The 21,845-nt window shown below is 34.0% G+C and overlaps 1 protein-coding gene across 3 annotated transcripts in view; it reads left to right on the top strand.

Moving 5' to 3' along the window:
• The first annotated feature begins 2,166 nt into the window (after positions 1–2,166).
• Positions 2,167–21,845, top strand: part of Fs(2)Ket (Importin subunit beta Fs(2)Ket) — an 81,151-nt gene continuing 61,472 nt past the window's right edge. For all 3 annotated transcript variants that reach the window (XM_089096248.1, XM_089096251.1, XM_089096250.1), the window contains exons 1-4: positions 2,167–2,302; positions 14,187–14,428; positions 17,219–17,419; positions 18,281–18,583. In XM_089096248.1, coding sequence (XP_088952374.1) covers positions 2,245–2,302; positions 14,187–14,428; positions 17,219–17,419; positions 18,281–18,583 — 804 coding nt within the window. In that variant the 5' untranslated portion in view covers positions 2,167–2,244. The remainder of the gene's footprint in view (positions 2,303–14,186; positions 14,429–17,218; positions 17,420–18,280; positions 18,584–21,845) is intronic.

Genomic DNA, 21,845 nt, shown 5'->3' with positions numbered 1-21,845 from the left:
AGTATCATGATACTTTTTAGACTGAGATATGCTGTAGACAAAGTTACAAATCAAATGAGGAATTCTATTGCACCAGGGGCCAGAGGGGGGGGGGGTGTCAACCCCGGAAGCATAATTATTAGACTGTTGGATAATTTTGAACAAAATAGCTATCCCAAAAATTTCATTGAATGCAGTTGGGGAAAAAGGGCGTAGGGATGGGAGGATGGTTGTCCTCCGATTTTGACTCTTAAAAAAACCGGTAGGACTTTCAACATCCAATCGAATGAGACCCGGTAAAGCTTATACGACTATCCCTTCCATAAAAACCTTATATGTTAACAATGGGAAACTCCCCCCCCCCTCCAGGAGCTGGGTTTGTTTCCTTCCTGAAAGCCTAGTTGTATTGCCCATGGTCTATTTTGAAAAAATGGTTTTTTTGACAAATTTTGATGGGGTCCATTTGAGGGAAAAAGGGGTATGGTGGGTGGGGGGATTGCTGCTCTCTAATGACTTTGATTTTTAAAATGGGAGCTAGAACTTTCAGTTTCCAATCAAATAGAGCCTCCTCTAAGGTTTATACGACCGATTATTCCATAAAAACCTTATGTATGAAAATGGGAAACTAGCAAAACGCACAACCTTTGGCACCGGACTCTGGGAGGGTGGTCTTGTCAACCCCAGAGGTATAGTTATTTGACCTTTGGACTATTTTGAACAAAAAGGCTATCTCAAAATTTTGATAGGATCCATTTGGGAAAAAAAGGTTGGGGGTGGGCTTGTTGCCCTCCGATCAATTTTTATTCTTAAAAAGGGGGCTATAACTTTTATTTTCCAATTAAATTGAGCCTCCTCCAAAGTTTACACGACCACCCTTTCCTTAAAAAAAGACAAACGGGTCTATGGCCAGTCCAAAGAAAAAAAGCAATCAAACGAATATTTCGCCCATATACAACAGGGCCATCTACAGCGTAAAAAAGCAGTAGTTTAATTAATCATATGATCCTTTGATTCTTTAAAAAAAGCAGTAGTTTAATTATTAATATGATCCTTTGATTCTTTTTGTGTCCAAATGACATATTTTGTGTGTGAAAATATTAAGAGAGCTGGAAAGCAAAACGCAATTTAATGTCTTATTTGACAAACTGTTACTGGTTTTTTTAATGTCATCATCTAAATTAGACAAAGGTATTTTGTACGGCTTATTGTTAATATTTGGTAAACCTAAGAACATGCAAAATTATTTTTAGACAACAACGTTTTTCTAACGGAAATAAACCCCGATGTCTAAACTTAAAATGAACAAAATTATTTCTTGTTAGTTTTTGCAACATAATTTGCAAAACTGGTTCAGCTAACTTCTAAAAGAAATTTATGCACCTTCTTGAAATTCAAAACCAGTGTTTTAAAGAAAATAGAAAATTGACGCAATAAAATAAAACAGAAAAAAAAATTCCTTAGCTGCCTGCAGAAAAGCTGTGGATATATGCTGCCGAAGCTGCGAATCAGTAGCTTTTGTTCGTTTTAAGTTTCAAAGTCACTCTTTACTTTTATCATAACAATTGGTACTGTTTTACAAAGCGGTAAGCACACGACAATTGTATTGAAAATCACATAGGATAAAGCCCGGCACTTATACGAGACGCTGTATAAAGATAGACATTACAAAAGATGTCTCACTCCGGGAACTATATTTAAACTTTAGTTTTTTTGGGGTTTAGAGGAACTAAAAGGTACCCAAGTTGTATTGATTAGGTTAGGTTACATATTTAATATATGCTATGCTTTCTCCCCTATCCCCTAATGTGCAAATATATAGCCCAATTTTGTTTCTTAACTATTATATTTCCACCCTATTTTGTTTTATTTCATTAGCGTTAACGAACCTTCGCTTTTCGCGCGCTTACCCCTTTGTAAAACAGCGCCAAACAAATTCGTGTTTTAGAATTAATTAGCGATAATTGGCTTTGTTCGGAATGCCATTGGTAATGAAGTTTGGATTTTTGTCATTCTTAAGTAAACCAGTATCTTAGGCTTAGTGAACCAATGCTAAGCCGCTTTTGGGGCATTGTGTGGTGGTGTATCCGGCAGTGGGATTCGTTCGTTTAACTTTTAGGGTTTTCGGGAAGCTAAATTAGGGATTTAACTTATTGAATAAAACCGGCAACTTTCATGTTCACATTCATCGTTTTTGAGGAAGGACTTATAACCAACGGATATTTTCAAAAATATACTAGCCTAGTTGACGTTTAGTTATAATTTAAAATGTCTTCAGACACGATTAATCAGCTAATTCAAGTTTTATCAAAAACTGTTTCACCTGGTAAGATTCACATTAAGTCGATCCTTAAACCTTTCTACACTGCCTTTGGGCTAATCTATGTCAATGAAGACCTAAAAAGATAATGGGCGTGCCAATCCTTGTCATATTTTCATTATTGAAGGTATATAGATGCAAGATGAGTGCACACTTTCTTCTCTGAACCAGGGTAGTTTTAACAATATGGTAAGATAACCATTAGTGAGACAGCTAAGCCTAAGAGTTGCTGGTCAGTGACGAGAGTTTATAAGTTTAAGTTTATTCTGAATTGGTAGGCCTATATATAGGGGAGGGGTAAAATTCATTTGCAGCAAAAATGATTAGGCTATTATATTTGGAAAGAGCATAAAAAAGGTATCAAGTGCTAGGCGTTTACTTCATGTGTAGATCAATGATATGAACTACACAAAAATTTACCACAGATTTAATTTAAGACAAATGTTATAAAGCACAATAATTGTATTTGGGAAAATTCTTGTTTAGTTACTTTTTGCTATCTTTGAAAGGGGTTAGGTTAGGAAAATGAAACTTTTTGTAATGAATCCAGGGTCAAAATATACTCTGAGAAGGTATTCTTAATTTTCTATGTTAATCTCTCTTCTGATTTGTAAGTCTTAGGAATTTGCCTACTTGACAAGTTTATACCTATTGAAATTTTGACAAAACAACATTTTACCTTAATTTTCAGTTTATTTTTCTCTGGTGTTAGTTCTGAAAATGCAATTCCTGGTATTTGCATAGAATTTTAAGCAATATCAATGTTTTTTTTCATAATTTAGGAAATGTTCTTGCAGATCTTTGAAACCTCATAAATTGGCATTGAGCAAAGTTGTGAAGCTGAAAACAGTTTCCTTGTACTTGATTTAAGCAGAAGATCTGTTTTGCAAGGTTTCACTTTCATAACACAAATATTTGAAAGGTCATTAAAGGTCACTGCCCTCTAGAGAGAGGAGTAGAGATAGGTATTTCAAAATACCATCCCAGGATATACTTGAGTCTGTAGATCCATCCCTGAAAGTTTCCTTTTCCTAACCTAACCCCTTTCTAAGATAGAAAAAAATTAGCTTAACTAGAATTTTACCATTGTATTTAAACAGGTTAAGCTGAAGTGGTAACATTTGACTAAATTTTAATGTTGAAAACCCATAATTTTTCTAATATTGTAGTCAGTCTATCCCACTAATATAAGCCTATCTCAGTTGTATGATCCTATATGCATGGGCGTAGGGAGGGGGCGGCTGCCCCCCTAGATCTTCAAATTTACATTAGATATGGCTGAACAAGCAAATGGTTGGCCCAGCAGTTGATAAAAGGCCCTCCCTCACATTATCGACTGCCCCCCCCTAGACAATATGCTGCCTATGCCCATGCCTATATGCATCAGGTTGAAGATTAAGAGCCTGTTGTCCATGTTCAGGAAAGATGTATTAGTTCAACTATTTTGAGCCAAAGGTGACAAGGTTTTCTCCAAATCATGGGACATTATAAGCAGAGTCCTCCAAGGCACTGTTTGAGTTATCATATTCCTCATATACTGTACATCAATGGTATGGTGTATAGAATAGAAAACAACATCACTCTCAATGCTAACAACTCCAATCTGTTTCCTATTCCTAATTCTTGATTAAACTCAGCACTAAAGACTAGTCCCAAAGAAAAAGATTTAGGAGTGGCCTCTTCCTCAAATGCACCATAACTATCTGCTCTCACAGTCTTTCTAAGGCTATAATCAAGCCTTTTTTTGACTTTAGTGCATGTCTGTGTCTCACCTCCTATTCTTACAAGAACAATGCTAGCCTAATTGAGGAAGTTCAGAGGTATGCCATGAGGTACTTAGCTGTACTGCAAGTTCTCCCTTACAACAAGAGACTCAAGTATTTACCTCTGCCAACACTTGTTTGCAGATGCTGCCATGGTGACATGATGCTGACCTACAAGGAGGATGCACAACCAAATAACCCTCTGTACCAAACAGTAAAGCTTGCACTATATAAGATGCCACTAACATAAGCTGTCAAAACATCCTGTTATTGTACAAATTGTATCAAGTCAAGATATGACAAGCAATAGAATAATAAGTTCAGGTTATGAGTAGACCTGTCCATTCTATTTAACTACCCACTGATGCCAACTTCATCATATGAGTGTCTTGTTGAGAGACTAATGCTGCTTGTCATACCCAACCATTTCAGACACTCTGAAGTTGCTGTTGTGTGGTGGTGTTGGCTTCAAGCCTCTAGAGAATGGTCATCATGAGCCATACCTACCATTTGGTCTCTGTTGCTGATTGGGCTTAAATTGTAGCTATCCAGTAGACTCCTCTTACAACAGGTTACTAGGCCCTAACACAGTGATGAAATTTCATCATTTTTGATATAGAACAGAACAGAACAAATCCAGTATGTTCCTTAATTTTGCTGCAAGATGCAAATTCAGGTAATCAAGATATATGTTCAAGATTGGGCATTGAGTAGTAGAGGTCTTACTCTATTAATGAAATTAAAATGATATTAGTAACTACACAGCTATGCATGGTCCTCTTCCATCTTGATCTATTAAACACCATCCCAGAAAGTTCCTATTTCACTTAAATCTTTCCTTATATCCTCCCACCCTAACCAGGGACAATCTGCTTTTTGTTTGGCCCTAGACAGTTGGGAGTAAAGGACTTTTACAAAGTAATGTCATCCTTCATCCACAGAATGTGCCCTAGCCATCTCCTCTGTTTTTGGAGCACCCATTCTTCAGAACCATACTTCACCACTGTCATTTCTGTAGATTCTAATATTTGAATCTTATTTGCAGACTTATCATCCCATTCTTCCAAACTTCTTGTAATTGTGGGACAGACACCTAGAACAGTACAGTAACTATGTCTCTAGGCATATTGGGTATATCAAGCCCCCACAGTTATGCAATTTGCCTATTATGCTTTAAAACAAAATCTTGCTTTAAAAATAAATCAAATGGCACTGTGTATATGGTTGCCAATAAGACACCTCAGCAATATCTTGAGAACAGCTGGGGGCATTAAGTTGAAACTTTCAGGACTACTACTATTACTATTTTTGCTCTTACAGTTTAAATAAATCAAAAGAGTATAAGTGTTTTGAGGACTTCAAAGAGCATAGATAGGATTTTTTAGGAATTTTATTAATATTTATTTTTCAGGTCAACTTGAGGAGGTATAAAACTAAATTTAACAATACTATTTGTTTTAGAATTAAAAATTGTTGAAAAATTTTCAACAATTTTATACAAAATAGCAAGTTCATAAAAATAGCAAGCCAAACTATTTACCTTAAAATTACCTTAAATTGCAGCTTGGAGCAAAATTAAGGATTTTCATCCTTGTAATGCTCTTTTATGACTTCAATGGGTTGTTTGCTAAATTTTGGTTGAGGACTCAACAGCTTCCCAGTTGTACAGGAACTCTTGCTGTAGCCATTCTTTGTCTAGATTTTTCTTGAATGCACCTGTTGAATCAGCAGTCACTGTATTTTCAGAGAGTAGATTCCACAAGTTTGTTACTCGTTGGCTGAAAAAATGGCTTCTTTCTTGGACTAAGGAGCATTGCTTGAAGGACTACTACTATTACTATTTTTGCTCTTACAGTTTAAATAAATCAAAAGAGTATAAGTGTTTTGAGGATGTCAAAGAGCATAGATAGGATTTTTTAGGAATTTTATTAATATTTATTTTTCAGGTCAACTTGAGGAGGTATAAAACTAAATTTAACAATACTATTTGTTTTAGGATTAAAAATTGTTGAAAAATTTTCAACAATTTTATACAAAATAGCAAGTTCATAAAAATAGCAAGCCAAACTATTTACCTTAAAATTAACTTAAATTGTAGCTTGGAGCAAAATTAAGGATTTTTATCCTTCTAATTCTCTGTTATGACTTCTATGGCTTGTTTGCTAAATTTGGGTTGAGGACTCAGCAGCTTCCCAGTTATAAAGGAACTCTTGCTCTAGCCATTCTTGGTCTAGATTTTTCTTGAATGCACCTGTTGAATCAGCAGCCACTGTATTTTCAGAGGCTAGATTCCACAAGTTCGTTACTCGTTGGCTGAAAAAATGGCTTCTTTCTTGGACTAAGGAGCATTGCTTGAAGATCTTTTTGGAATGACCTATAGTCACAGAATGTTCTGGGGGAGGGGTAAGGAGACGAGGGAGAGGAGGGGTAAGGAGATGTCACCATGTTTCCTCCTGTATGCAAGAGTAGGAAGTTTCAAGTGATGTAAAGGCTCTTTGTATGGCATTTGTTTGAGGCCTTCAACCATTTTGGTTGCTCTTTGTTGAACTCTATCTAGAATTTCTTTGTCCTTCTTGAAATAGGGTGATGCCAGAGACATTCCAATCTCCAGGCACAGGTTAACTAGTGCCTTGTAGAGCATCATAAACATGCTTGGGCATCTGCTAGAGATAGTTCTTTTGATCATTTCAAGAGATTGGAGGGCAGACAATGATACAGATTTTGCATGGGTGCTGAACTTTAGTTGACAATCAACAATGACTCCAAGATCTCTTGCTTCAGAGACTGCAAAAAGGGGGTTACCTTGGAGATGGTATTGCTGATGTGTGTTATGATTACCAAAGTGAATTATATGGCATATATCAATATTGAATGAGAGGAGCCATGTATCAGCCCAAGTCCCAAGAATATCAAGGTCCTTTTGAACAGATTGCTAGTCAGAGGTTGTGGCTGCCTTACCAACAAGTTTTGAATCATCAGCACAAAGAGTGAGGAGGTTTGAGAGAATATTGGGTGCATTATTTATATATAAGTTGAAGAGACTTGGCCCAAGAATGGTCCTCTGGGGAATGCTGCTGAAAACAGTTGTAGACAAGGAGCAATGAGGGACACCTTGAGAGTTGTGAACTCTTACAACTTGTGCCTTTTCTGAAAGGAAACTCTGTATCCACTGGACAATAACATCATCAATAGCTGCTGCTTTTAGTTTGGTAATGAGGAATTCATGGCAAACCCTGTCAAATGCTTTTGAGAGGTCCAGGAGCACCATATCAACAGGTACATCATTATCCAATAATGATGTAACATACTCGTATGTGTGTATAAGATTAGTATCAACAGATCTTAAAGATCTGAGGCCATGTTGAGTGGAAGTGGATGTTATTAGTTTCCAAGTGTTGAATTACAGCTCTGTTGACAAATCTCTCAAGCACCTGCACAACTGCAGAAGTGATGCTGATAGTAATATAATTTTCTGCATTATCTGTGGGGCTTTTTTTGTGGTTTGGTGTTATATAGGACTTTTTCCAATCTGATGGTAGTTCTCCATTTTGTAGGGACAGCTGGAAGAGTCCACACAAGGGAGAACTAAGAACAATTCAGCATTCCATCTGATCCTTTGGATTTATTAACATCAAATTTTTCCAGGCTATTCAAGACTATATCTTTGGTAATTGATAATTTTGGCATTGGATGACATATTAAGTTTGATGGTGCTGCAGGAATAGTTGAACAAGGTTGGATGGTGAAGGCAGAGGCAAACTGGGTATTTAATACATTGGCCTTATCCATTGGCAATGAGTGGGTTATGCCATTATGTGTGAGGTCAGGAATGATGTGACAGTTTGAATTTGCCTATTATGCTTTAAAACAAAATCTTACTTTAAAATTAAATCAAAAGGCACTGTGTATATGGTTTCCAATTAGAAACCTCAGTACTATATTGAGAACAACTGGGGGTATTAATTTGCAATTTTCAGGGCTACTATTATTACTACTTTTGCTCTTACAGTTTAAATAAATCAAAAGAGTGTAAGTGTATTGAGGATGTCAAAGAGCATAGATAGGATTTTTTAGGAATTTTATTAATATTTATTTTTCAGGTCAACTTGAGGTATAAAACTAAATTTAACAATACTATTTGTTTTAGGATTAAAAATTGTTGAAAAATTTTCAACAATTTTATACAAAATAGCAAGTTCATAAAAATAGCAAGCCAAACTATTTACCTTAAAATTACCTTAAATTGCAGCCTGGAGCAAAATTAAGGATTTTTATCCTTGTAATGCTCTGTTATGACTTCAATGGGTTGTTTGCTAAATTTTGTTTGAGGACTCAGCAGATTCCCAGTTGTACAGGAACTCTTGCTGTGGCCATTCTTTGTCTAGATTTTTCTTAAATGCACCTGTTGAATCAGCAGTCACTGTATTTTTAGAGAGTAGATTCCACAAGTTTGTTACTCGTTGGCTGAAAAAATGGCTTCTTTCTTGGACTAAGGTGTGTTGCTTGAAGATCTTTTTGGAATGACCTATAGTCAGAGAATGATCTGGGGGAGGGGTAAGGAGACAAGGGAGAACATTTTTGGAAATAATTTTGTGGGTCATTATCATGTCACCATGTTTCCTTCTGTATGCAAGAGTAGGAAGTTTCAAGTGATGTAAATGTTCTTTGTATAGCATTTGTTTGAGGCCTTCAACCATTTTGGTTGCTCTTTGTTGAACTCTTTCTAGAATTTTTTTTGTCCTTCTTGAAATAGGGTGATGCCAGAGACATTCCAATCTCCAGGCACAGGTTAACTAGTGCCTTGTAGAGCATCATAAACATGCTTGGGCATCTGCTAGAGATAGTTCTTTTGATCATTTCAAGAGATTGGAGGGCAGACGATGATACAGATTTTGCATGGGTGCTGAACTTTAGTTGACAGTCAACAATTACTCCAAGATCTCTTTATTCAGAGACTGCAGAAAGGGGTTTACCTTGGAGATGGTATTGCTGATGTGTGTTATGATTACCAAAGTGGATTATATGGCATATATCAATATTGAATGAGAGGAGCCATGTATCAGCCCAAGTCCCAAGAATATTAAGGTCCTTTTGAATACATTGCCAGTCAGAGGTTGTGGCTGCCTTACCAACAAGTTTTGAATCATCAGCATATAGATTGAGGAGGTTTGAGAGGAGAGTGGGTGCATCATTTATATATAAGTTGAAGAGACTTGGCCCAAGAATGGTTCTCTGGGGAATGCTGCTGAAAACAGTTAAAGACAAGGAGCAATGAGGGACACCTTGAGAGTTGTGAACTCTTACAACTTGTGTCTTTTCTGAAAGGAAACTCTGTATCCACTGGACAATAACCTCATCAATAGCTTCATTGATTGGAAGTGAGGATGTTATTAGTTTCCAAGTGTTGAATTAGAGCTCTGTTGACAAATCTCTCAAGCACCTTTACAACTGCAGAAGTGATGCTGATAGTAATATAATTTTCTGCATTATCTTTGGGGCTTTTTTTGTGGTTTGGTGTTATATAGGACTTTTTCCAATCTGATTTTAGTTCTCCATTTTGTAGGGACAGCTGGAAGAGTCCAACAATTCAGCATTCCATCTGATCCTTTAGATTTATTAACATCAAGTTTTTCCAGGCTATTCAAGACCATATCTTTGGTAATTGATAATTTTGACATTGGATGACATATTAAGTTTGATGGTGCTGCAGGAATAGTTGAACAAGGTTGGATGGTGAAGGCAGAGGCAAACTGGGTATTTAATACATTGGCCTTATCTATTGGCAATGAGTGGGTTATGGCATTATGTTTGAGGTCAGGAATGATGTGACAGTTTGAATTTTTGGCAGAAATATGTCTCCAGAAAGATTTGGGATTTGTCTTGATATCTGTGGCAAGCTTTTCCTCATGCTGAGACTTCAATTCCTTAACTACAGTAGAGGCAAGATTCCAAGCCTTAGCATACCTTATCCAATTTTCCTGAGATTTCTCCTTGTTGTACCTTTTCCAGGCTCTGGCTTTCCAATTGATTTTGCATCCTTTGTGAGGAATGGAAGTGTTTTTGGCTGTTTTTGGTAGATGATAGGGGAGTGCTTTTTTTCAATTGAAAGGAGGGCTTCTTTAAAATTTGTCCATGATATATTAATATCAGAAATAATCAGTTTTGACCAATTTATTGAGGCTAGTTCCTTCTGTATTGCTTGGTAGTCAATAAAAGTTTGAGGACAAACATTAGGTTGCAGATGTATATTCAAGGATAACACAGAGAGGATAACTGAGTGGTAGCTCTTGCCAACTGGAGGAAGAAATTCATTTCTGATTAGGGAATCTGGATTGCTCAAAACTGTGAGATCCAACAAGGGAGGATTCTGGTTGCCATGATGCCTTGTTGGCTTGTCAACCATTTGGTGAAGAAAGTTATCAGATAAGCAAGACACAAATGGTGAATCTCCATTATTAGATACTATATGACCAAGACCATCAACCCACTTGATTAACAGGAAGTTGAATCAGATGATACTGTATATGCCATCAATGATAGTTTTAAGATGTATTTCACAACCATTGAGACTGGGTGCACTAGGGCTTCTGTTTACACACCCAATACAGATTTTTTTATTTTCTTGAAGAGTAATATCAAGCCATAAACTTTCCACCCAGGATACATAAAAAATTAAACGGTTAATAAGACTAACCTGGAAACCTTCCCTGACATAAATACCAACTCCTCTTCTGTAGTTTGGTTGCCCCAGATTAGTGAAGCACTGAAAACCAGATATCTGCAACATATTTTTGGTAACAGGTATTGTAGTAAAGTTTGACAGAATCTTCACTAGCCCAGCAATATCTGCTTCATCTTTTAAGAGCCCTTGGATATTTAGAAGTTTATTTGTAAGAGAATCAACATTGCTAGATATGACATGCAGGGTATTATTATTTCGAGGCTTACGTGACCGGTCGTCCAGAGGAAGAGGCCCCATAGCTGTGACTGTGTTTGACAAAGGCAGGGTAGATGTTAGTTCAGAAATGGCACTCATGAAGCTCGATTTACTTGACCTATCACATGAAAAGAAAAATTCACTAAGTTCATTTTCAGTTGATACACTAGTATTAACACTTGAAGTTCTACAAAGCGAAGAGGATAACTGCAAGAAATCAGGGCTATTTACGGGAGGTGATGGACAAACTATGGAGTCTTAGAAAAAAAAACAAAAAATATAAAATGTTTTTTTTTCATAAAAAAGAGTATGTCAATAAAAAACAAACAGGAATTTATTTAAAAAGCCTTTCCAAAAAAACTAATTTTTCAAAGAAAAGTAAAGAGCAACCAAAATTGAGCAGAAATAAAGTCAAATAATTTCCCAATAATCTAGATGAAACTGAAAACAAACAGAATTTACAATAAATAAACAAGTCAAACTCAAAACAATTAACACAAATTAGCAAAAATTAACATAAGTTGGGTTGACAACACCCTTGCCTTCTCAAGACAGGAACATAATTTGCACTTTACCAAAAAGCAAAACAAATGATCATGGATTGTCAGTTTAATATACATATACTGATATTTATTCTTAAAAATCTTGATAATTTTTTATTTATTAAACTCAAAAATGTAAACTGCTTTTTATATATTTTGTTTTTAGTAAAGTGCCAATTATGTTCTGGTCTTGAGAAGGTGGGGTTGTCAGCCCTACTCATGCTAATTTTTGCTTGTTTTGAGTATGACTTGATTGTTTGTGTAATTTCTTTCTGTTTTGTGGTTTTATTTATTTATTGATGGTGAGTTGTTGTAGTTTTATACTTGGAAGATTATTTGACTTTATTTCTGCTCATTTTTGGTTTAATGGAGCTTTTTACTTTTCTTTGAAAAACTTGTTTGAGGCAAAGTTTTTTTTTAAATTAATTCACTAAAAGACCAATTCTACCTGCATCTTACCAAAATAAAGAATCCACTGTTTTTGGTGGCACATCAATGGGACATTGCAATAGATGAAAGGCTTTGAAAGAGCAACTGAAACTAAACAATAAATTGGTCTGGCCAAAAAATAGCAACCAAGACAAAAAAAAATAAATTGGTCTGGCTATCAGAGATGGTTACATAATAAAAAAGTTGCAACCTCAAGCCCAGGATGCTGAATATGAAGGGTTGATAGAGGGTTCTTCAATGTAAATACTTCTACTGTGTTTTCTTTGCAGTAGTGTCATAAATTTGAGTGATACTTGGGATTCATTTCAATCAAGATACAATTATTCTGATGATACCTTGTCCATAATTAACTAGTTTTCTTAATTTCTATTATTGTACTGTTATAATTTATAAAATAATGAAACAGTACTTGCTGCAAAGTTGTAAAGTAAGAAATTTAGTTTCAATGTCAGTATTGTTCATTCCATTAGAAAAATTTTGTTTTTAAAACAAAGGAATTCATTTCAATCAAGATACAATTATTCTGATGATACCTTGTCCATAATTAACTAGTTTTCTTAATTTCTGTTATTGTACTGTTATAATATATAAAATAATGAAACAATACTTGCTGCAAAGTTGTAAAGTAAGAAATTTAGTTTCAACGTCAGTATTGTTCATTCTATTAGAAAAACTTTGTTTTTAAAACAAAGGAATTCATTTCAATCAAGATACAATTATTCTGATGATACCTTGTCCATAATTAACTAGTTTTCTTAATTTCTATTATTGTACTGTTATAATATATAAAATAATGAAACAATACTTGCTGCAAAGTTGTAAAGTAAGAAATTTAGTTTCAACGTCAGTATTGTTCATTCCATTAGAAAAACTTTGTTTTTAAAACAAAGGAATTCATTTCAATCAAGATACAATTATTCTGATGATACCTTGTCCATAATCAACTAAAGTTTTCTTAGTTCCTATTATTGTACTCCATGTCAACTAAGAATAAGAAAATTTTCCGCTCACTTATGATTCTAAAAACCTCATGTATATAGTAGAATTAGTATAAAAAGTTTTATCTCCTTTAAGTATTATGAAGAATTAGTGGGATCTGTATAAATTGGGAACAAAACTTCTTCTTTATATACTTATCACAATTTTGTTCATCACTTCTATCATTGCAATTGCTCTTGACATCACATACAAGTCTTTCTTCAAGACAGTGGCCCTTATAGCACTGAAAATAGCTATGACAACATCCCTTGGGGTCTGAAATAAGCATGAAAAATAAAAGGATTCCAGAGTTTAAATGTGTCTATGGTTTGGTGTGACTCCTTTAAGTAAAATGCCATCTATAATCATTCTGAAGTGGAAAATCAGTATATTAGGTTCCTAGAATCTAAAAGTATTAATTAGAAATTAAAAGCTATTTTTTTAAAGCAGTAAATAATTTATCTAATTTAAAGCAATTTAATAACAGTACAATAATAGAAATTACATTTGAAATCTAAAATTAGGCCTAAATTTAGGACTGCATAGGAATAGTTTTCACTGAACAGCTGTAATTATGGAGATTGATTATGGAGATTGTAATTATGGAGACCACATTATCCTACTTTGTATACATTTTTTCACAACCTGTTGAAAAATTGATTTTGGAGCTAAAGTGGCATTCCAATTAACTATAAACTAATCTATTTACTATATTCAATTAATTATAGCCTAATTATAATAAAATAAACTAATTACTTATTGATTCTAATTAACTATAAACTATTTTTGTTAACACATAAATCTTGCTAATAAAATGTCAAAATTAGCAACTGTGCTTGAGTTCAATGAAAGAAAACCTGGAATGCTTGGTGAATTTTGTCCTAAGAATTTTAAGTTTGTACTGTCAGGAGAATCCTTAAGCCCATAAGCTTTGGAATGCCAAGTAATATGTCTGATTCTAGTTATGGAAGAGGTTTAGCTATCCTGTCTTTTTGAGCAACTCTAATCAAAGTCAATTTATGTACCCAATCTTACTCACTATGTATATATTTTTATCTATACCTAACAAAATTCACAAAAGCTACAATATAAAATATTTAATGTTTTAAATGTACAAAAGTAAAAAAAAATGACCATGTTCTTGAGTGAAAAGTTTTCTGGTCCCCTGCTCACCATTTAGTTTTGACTTTAAACTTGTGCTCACGATATTTTATTTTCAGATCACAATGAACTGACATCATCCCTTGCATATCTTGAGCAATTGGCACTTGGTAATCTTCCTGAGTTCATGAAGGCCCTATCAGATGTTTTGGCTGGTGTGAACAATCCTCAGGTGCCAAGAATGGCAGCTGGCCTTCAGTTAAAAAATACCTTGACATCAAAAGATACTGCAATGAAGGCTGAATATCAGAAACGATGGCTTTCTCTCCCTGAAGATGTCAGGAATTATGTGAAAAAGAATGTGAGTTTTTGCCTTACATTGTCATGGCTATTGTGTGTGCCAAGTATAATCCTTAAGTAATTGACATTTGACAAGTAATTAATCTACTGGCCAAAGAGCCTGGTGGACAATAGACATAAAAAAAACAGGGCATTTCCATTTTTGGGAGGAATGGGAAAAAATTTGTCTCTCCTGCTCATAAGAAAATCTTGACTGGCTTTGCTGCTAGTAATAAATAAATGATTAAAGCTATTATAAAAGTAAGTCATTATTGTTTTAATTTTTCTAAAATGTTCTGGTGAATGATTTCTATTCCATTTTCTTCATAAGATGTTTAAGCACAAAATTAAGTTAGATGTGAAGGGATTTGAATTTCATACAAAAAGAGACAGTTTTTTTGGATAAAGAGAACAGAAATAAAATTGACATTTTTAGGAAAGAATGGACACATGGGAATTTAGTCTGGAGAGGGGTAAGCTCATAAGGAAAAGTATTAAGAATTGCCAAAGCCTGGAAATTTTGGACCTCACCTGTATATATGCCAGGAAGAAGAAAGGTATAGATTAAGCATAAGAAATTCTAAGTTGCCTCAACCCCCCCCCCCCTCCAAGCCCACCCCCATACATAACTTTTTCTGAAATTTACAACTTGATACTACAACTACAAGAAAAAAATAACTCTTGTTTATGCTCTAACTGTAGCCAAGAGTGTTACTATCCCTTCTGTTGGACAGAGGCTTTAAAAAGTGCTGAGAAAATCAAAATTTTGTTTGTGGGCTCTTTAATATCAAAAGATATTTTTGTTTCCCCTAATAGATATCAGGAGTTATTAATATCAGAAGATAGTTAAGATATCAGACATGCTGCCTGTGCCTTGTGATATATTAATTGAAATACCATATTGGACTTTATCTAGATGTGAATTTTTTTGTTTTTTGTTTTGTTTTGTATAGTATTTGTTTTTTGTCATGTTTTTCTTATCCTTTTTTTATATGTTGCTTTAACATAAGTTTTTGTTTTTTTGTTCCTGTTGATAAAGTCTCCCAGGAGTAAATCCAAAATATTTGAGCTTCTATTGTTAATGATATTTTTTTTTCTTTTTTCTTTTTTCTTTGTCCTATTAAAAATGCTGCTTGATTGTTCAATATTTTAACTTCATTTTAGTTATAAGTGGAATTGTGTAAAGAATATCGGTATTGAGTACACCAATCTTATGTAAAGGTATCCTGCAAGTCTCAATAGATATTAGGAATAGTGGTAAGTAGTCCACCAATAAGAAAGTACTAATGAAAAGGTGGCCTGCTAGTAACATCTCGCCTGCCAGTCCTGATAGATATTAGGAATTGGGGTAAGTAGTCCACCAATAAGAAAATACTAATGAAGGTGGCCTGCTAGTAACATATGGCCTGCCAGTCCTGATAGATATTCGGAATTATGGTAAGTAGTCCACCAATAAGAAAATACTAATGAAAAGGTGGCCTGCTAATAACATCTGGCCTGCCAATCCTGCTATATATTAGGAATAGTTAAAAAAAAAAATTCATCCTACTGCTGGCAAGTGCAATTTAAGATAATTTAATATAGGGGTAGGTAGCACACCATTAAGTAGTGCTTATGGAGAGCGCGCCTGCTAGTTGCTATTGACATTGGGAATTATGTAAAGAATAGTGGTAGGTGGAACACCATTAAGATAGGGCTTATAAGAAGGTGGCTTGCCAGTAACAGGTATATTGCCTTGTAATTAATCATTTCTTAAATCACACTGGCTTTCCATTAGTAAATAAAATAAAAATATGAAGATGTATAAGCAGTGGGTGGGGCTTTTCTTAAAAAGACTGAAGAATAAACTAAAAAAAACGCCTAAAAGTACTCTGGCTTCACATCTGGGAGCCTTTGTTGATATGGCTTCACATCAGGGAGCCTTTGTCAACCTGGAGCATTTGTCAAAAAGAAAAACTAAATTAAGCAGTAAAAAAAAAGATGAACAGCATTATGCACAAAGCAAAGGAAAAAAAAAACAAAAAAAAACTTGTATATGAAAAACTAAAATAGATGTTATGAAGTGATTCCTTATGGTGGTTTAATGTATGTAAATTCAATCAAACGTACACAACTTACAGGTTCAGTAAATTCTTCTGATTTGAGGTTCTTACAAAGTTAACTGATTTTTTTACATTAATGTTTTAGACAAATTCTAGGTCAATGCAACTAACTTAAATAAAATAATAGCAGGCTAAGTCTTTTCAGTGTAACTATGTTTGAAACCAGGCACGTACTTAGGATTTTTTTTAGGGAGGGGGTAATAATAAAAAAAAAAAATTTAAATATAAGATGCTCAGAAATTAGGGGTAGAGGCCCCCCTACATGCATTCCTGTTTGAAACATAGTTGTACTAAAAGGACTGTAGAGTGCTCTTATTCTCATTGAATTTACCTGGTTTAAGCATAGCATTTGAAAAAGTATGTCCACCATAATAGATCTTTCCACAAATATCTTTTAAGTTGAAAATTATCTCCAAGTAGAAATAACTGTAGATTTGAATGTAAGGTTTTGTAATTTAATATGAAAGTTAAAAAAACAATGTGTAATGACATTATATAAAGTGTAATTAAATGTAAAAGGTTAGAAATTATGCCACAGAAAATGTATAGATTAAAAAAACAACTGAAGAGTTATAAAAACAAGAATCAATTTTGTTTTGTAATATTCTACTGTTATAACTTCTTCTCAAAAACGCTGGCTAAAATAAGAACTCATTGAATAGGCTACAGAGAAGCATGAACCACTTTGATAAAATCGTGGTTTGTTTTAGGTTGTCTCCGCATTAGGCACAGAAACATCTCGACCAAGTGCAGCCGCCCAGTGTGTTGCCTACATTGCTGTTGCTGAGTTGCCAGTAAATCAATGGCCAGATTTGATTCGACTTTTGGTGACTAATGTCACTTCTCCAAATAGTACCGAAATGTTACGCGAAGCAACATTAGAAGCTATTGGCTACATTTGCCAAGATATAGTAAGCTTTTATTCTATTTCATCTTTATATTTTATTTCTATTGGATGTTTTTTAAGATTGTGAAAATATAAATTTAAATTACTAATATGTTGACTAATATTTGTTGTAGTCCAAACTTTACCATGTTTCTATTGTTTATACCAAATTATCCCAATAAACTAGTATTAGCATAAAAGTGTTTCAAATAAGGGGGAGGGGGAAGCAGGGGCGACTATAAACACATAATAGCCTACTCCTATTCTAAGTGACCCATTGCATCTTATCATTATGGACAAGAAACACCCTTTGGGTGGGCATTCTATAGATTTAACCAAAATTGTATTTTAGAAAATTCACCTGAAGATTTAGCCAGATTTTGTTTTTTAGAAAATTAGCCTTAAATCTTAGCCTAAGGTATATTAGAAATTTAGCCTTAGAAGGAAAGTCTAAATGAAGACTTTCATTTTTAACCCAATATAAAAAAAAATCACCCAAAAGGATCTACTCAATGACATAAAAAATAGATAATCCATCAAATTATGACAATTTTGTAATGTTTATAACTGGTGCCTAACTGGGTCAATAGCTGAGAGATGCTAAAAGAGAATTATGGAATTACAAGTGGCGAATATTGCCGAAGAAGATGAAAAGCAAGATATTTTTTCATCACGTGGTGGGGAAATCTACCTCACAAAAGGAAATTTGACTTCTGCCAGAACTTAGCTTCCTTCTTGTAGGTCTAACTAGTTTTGCTGTTAGAAGAGGACTTTTTCGTTTTTTTTTTTGCCATTTTCCTGAATTGGCCACCACATAATGTTTTCACAACATGATTGGCCACCACTGAATTGCCATTTTCCTGCATTTATTATTTAATCCTTTTAGGATCCAGATATTCTTGCTGCGCAATCAAACGAGATCCTAACAGCGATCGTTCATGGAATGAAGAAACACGAGAAGAACGAGCATGTAAAATTGGCTGCCACAACAGCACTACTCAACAGTCTCGAGTTTACCCGCGCCAACTTTGAAAAAGAGAACGAGCGCAACTACATTATGCAAGTGGTTTGCGAAGCAACGCAATCTCCTAACACAAAAATTAAGGTGTCCGCTTTGCAGTGTTTGGTCAAGATCATGTCACTTTACTATCGGTATATGGAGGCGTATATGGGACCTGCGTTATTTGCGGTAAGTATAAATTTGTTAGTGGATATCTTTGGTATGAGAGAGTTTTTTTTATTATATAAATTAAATGAACATTTATAGTTTAACAGCCGTTCCAAGAAATCGAAACTTGTCTAAAAGGGTGGTGAAAATGCAATGATATAATTTAAAAGAAACGGATTTGCGTTGCTATGACAACGTGTAGTACACCAGCTTGTTTGGGTTTGCTGACAAAAATATTGCAACACTGATTTGTTTCTTCGCCATTGATTGAATGCCATCTGCAGTTGGTTGCCAACTGCTCAAAACCTTAAAAACGTTGTTTTGATAAGATTTTTTCTTATAAAGAACTAAGATGATGACACATACATTAAAGATGGTTTCAAATTTGCTCTGCTCTTAGAATTAACTCTTGTCATTATTATTTGGTAACAAATTCTTAATTTTTAAGATCTGTCTTCTCTGTGAAAACACTAGATTTTGCAGTGAATAAATTGACCTCAGAGGACAGGGCATTTGTGTTATTGGATCCATCTAGCGATTCGCAAAACCAAAATTATGATATTGCTTAGGATTTTTTCTTAGAAGGTTGCTCTAACTCGCTTGAAAAATGGAAAACTTTCTATTTTCGCATGTTTTCAATGCATTTTTCAATCTAAAATTGGTTTTTGTTCATTTTAGTTTTCGTTTATTCGTCCTTAGTAATTTCTATTTGCTTTGCGTTTGACTTATTATATAACATTAGTAGAACTTATTTTTGGTTTTAGGTTCGCTTTATTTTTCTTTTGAATTTTCTTCTAAATTTTGATTTTTTTTTCTAAGAATTTTTCTTAGGAGGTTATTCAAACTCGCTTAAAAAATAGAAAACTTTCCGTTTCCGCATGTTTTCCACCTGTTTTCAATGTATTTTTCAATCTAAAATATACAATGCAAATAAAAAAAAAAAATGATTTTGTGGATAGATATTACTGAATCTCAGCTGTTGGGTGATGGTAAAATTAAAACTATACTACTGTAGACAAACAAGTCTACAAGAGAACGCACCATGTTACGCCATGCAGAGAACACAAACCTTAAACATGCCATATTTACAACATGCAGAAAAACACCAATTACACCATGCAGAGAGCACAAACCTTAAACATACCATATTTACACCATGCAGAGAACACACCATTTACACAATGCAGAAAACACACCATTTACACCATGCAGAAAGCACAAACCTTAAATGTGCCATATTTACTACAATATAGTTGGTTATTAGTTGGTCTAAAAAAATAAACCCAACTCAATATACATTGTTATTTCTAAAGTAGCAGCATTTATAAGTTATAACTACTTTAGTTCACCTCAAAACTTAACATTTTTTTATTTTTTACTATGTATTTGATGTTAAAAACAATTTCATTCTTTGTCTAGCACCAAGTGGTTTCAACTATTTAATAATTACAAAACTGTATCGTTGTATTGCATCATTTCTATAATCTGGGTTAAAACTTAGGGGGGCCATTGGCCAACTTTGGTCCCCCACTTACACACATTTAATACTCTTGCATGGTTTTGCTTCAATCAAGTCGCAACATGGCTACATTCTTGCACAAAGGTTGGCAGTAAGAGGGGTGGGGTAGTAGAAGGGTCGCTGACCCGCTAAGGCTCTTATCGAATTCTAGTTCAAAAGGGTGCAACAAGCCTTCTTTTTTCGGTAAAAAGTTGAGTTGGGGACCGAGTGATTTTTGCCTCTAAGTTGTTTTTGCAACGATTTAGGTCTTTGCTCATTTTTGAGCACAGTCATCATCCGGTTTTTGGTTTCTGATGTTTCCCACAATAAATATTTCGTAATATTTGTTTATTATTATTTATTTATTATTATTTATTTAGTAATATTTATAGATCCCCAAAAGGTTTGAAAATGATGAAAGTTTGAAATTCCAAAATCACTTTTACAAAGTAGGTGGAAGCACTTCGGGACATTAGGAAAAATGCTCGTTTTTTTGGAAGCTGTAACTTTTTATTTTTTGAGATAAATAAAAGTTTAAATAGAAATAAAATCCTTTTAATAGACAGTGTTTCACAAACAGTGATAGAAATTCACAAAAAAATACCAGATATTTCGGTCACATATGCAGTGTTATTTTCTATTATATAGTTATTATTATTTATTCTATTATATTTCTATTATATTTATTCTGTTATATAGTTATTATTATTTATTCTATTATATTTATTCTGTTATATAGTTATTATTATTTTCTATTATAGTGTTATTATATATGTTAAATTCTGTTTCGTTCTAGAATTATTGTGAATTACTGTCTAATTTTATGATTTAACTTAGGTTGAGATGCTTTTGTTGGATTAGATGGTCTTATTACTTGATGAAATATACTACTGTCTAAAGCCTCGTTAATTCCCTTCTTTCGACCGCTTCTAACTTCCCATATTGAGTCAAGTAGGTTTCTTGTATTAAATCGAGAGGGTTAACTTTCTAATATAGCAATATTTTTGTTTGAATTTTCTAGTGTTTAATAGCTTGTATTTTGGTAGCCTTTTGCGTTTTAAGATTTTCCCCGTGATCAGATATTTTTGGTTCTAGTTATCTCGTTGTAGTCTTTGATAGGCTGATAGGTAATTTTACTACTGATGACGGTCACTGCATATGTAACGGAAATATTTGGTATTTTTTGTGAATTTCTATCACTGTTTGTGTCACAATTTCTATTAAAAGGATTTTATCCCTATTTGAACTTTTATTTATTGCCATGGAAATGCAGTGTGGTCTCCAAAATTATCTACGGCATATCTTTTGAGGTTCTAAAAAAGATTTTGCTAAAGGGCCATGGAATCATCGCACATCGTAGCACTTGCTATTTTATTCCAACTACAGTTTGAAAGTGCTACCTGATTAAACTGAACCATCCACTCGAAAGCAGAAACATGACTTGATGAGACATAAGTTTAGTGTACCAATCTCAGATATTCCTACCTGATATAGGCTATAAAACTTCACTTCAGTTCTCAAACAAGGCTCTGACTCCATGTCAAGTGAATGTGACTATACTTTTTGTGTCCCCTGCAAGAGTTATACACAGCTTCCCAAAATGTAAATTATGTCCATCAGTCTGGCTAGATGTCCACACTCCTCAAATTTATTGGGTTAGACTATTACCATTTTCACCCATAAACTGAAACTGGTAGCAAAAGAAAAAAAAATGTACTAATTAAATATAAAAAATATGTAAAAATATGTTTAAATAACTATACAAATATATAAATAAAAAATAGG

Source organism: Artemia sp. Qi Xiang Cuo, chromosome 11 (genome assembly GCF_049724085.1).
Source record: "Artemia sp. Qi Xiang Cuo chromosome 11, ASM4972408v1, whole genome shotgun sequence".
Taxonomy (NCBI): domain Eukaryota; kingdom Metazoa; phylum Arthropoda; class Branchiopoda; order Anostraca; family Artemiidae; genus Artemia; species Artemia sp. Qi Xiang Cuo.
This window is presented reverse-complemented; position numbering and strand designations above follow the sequence as displayed.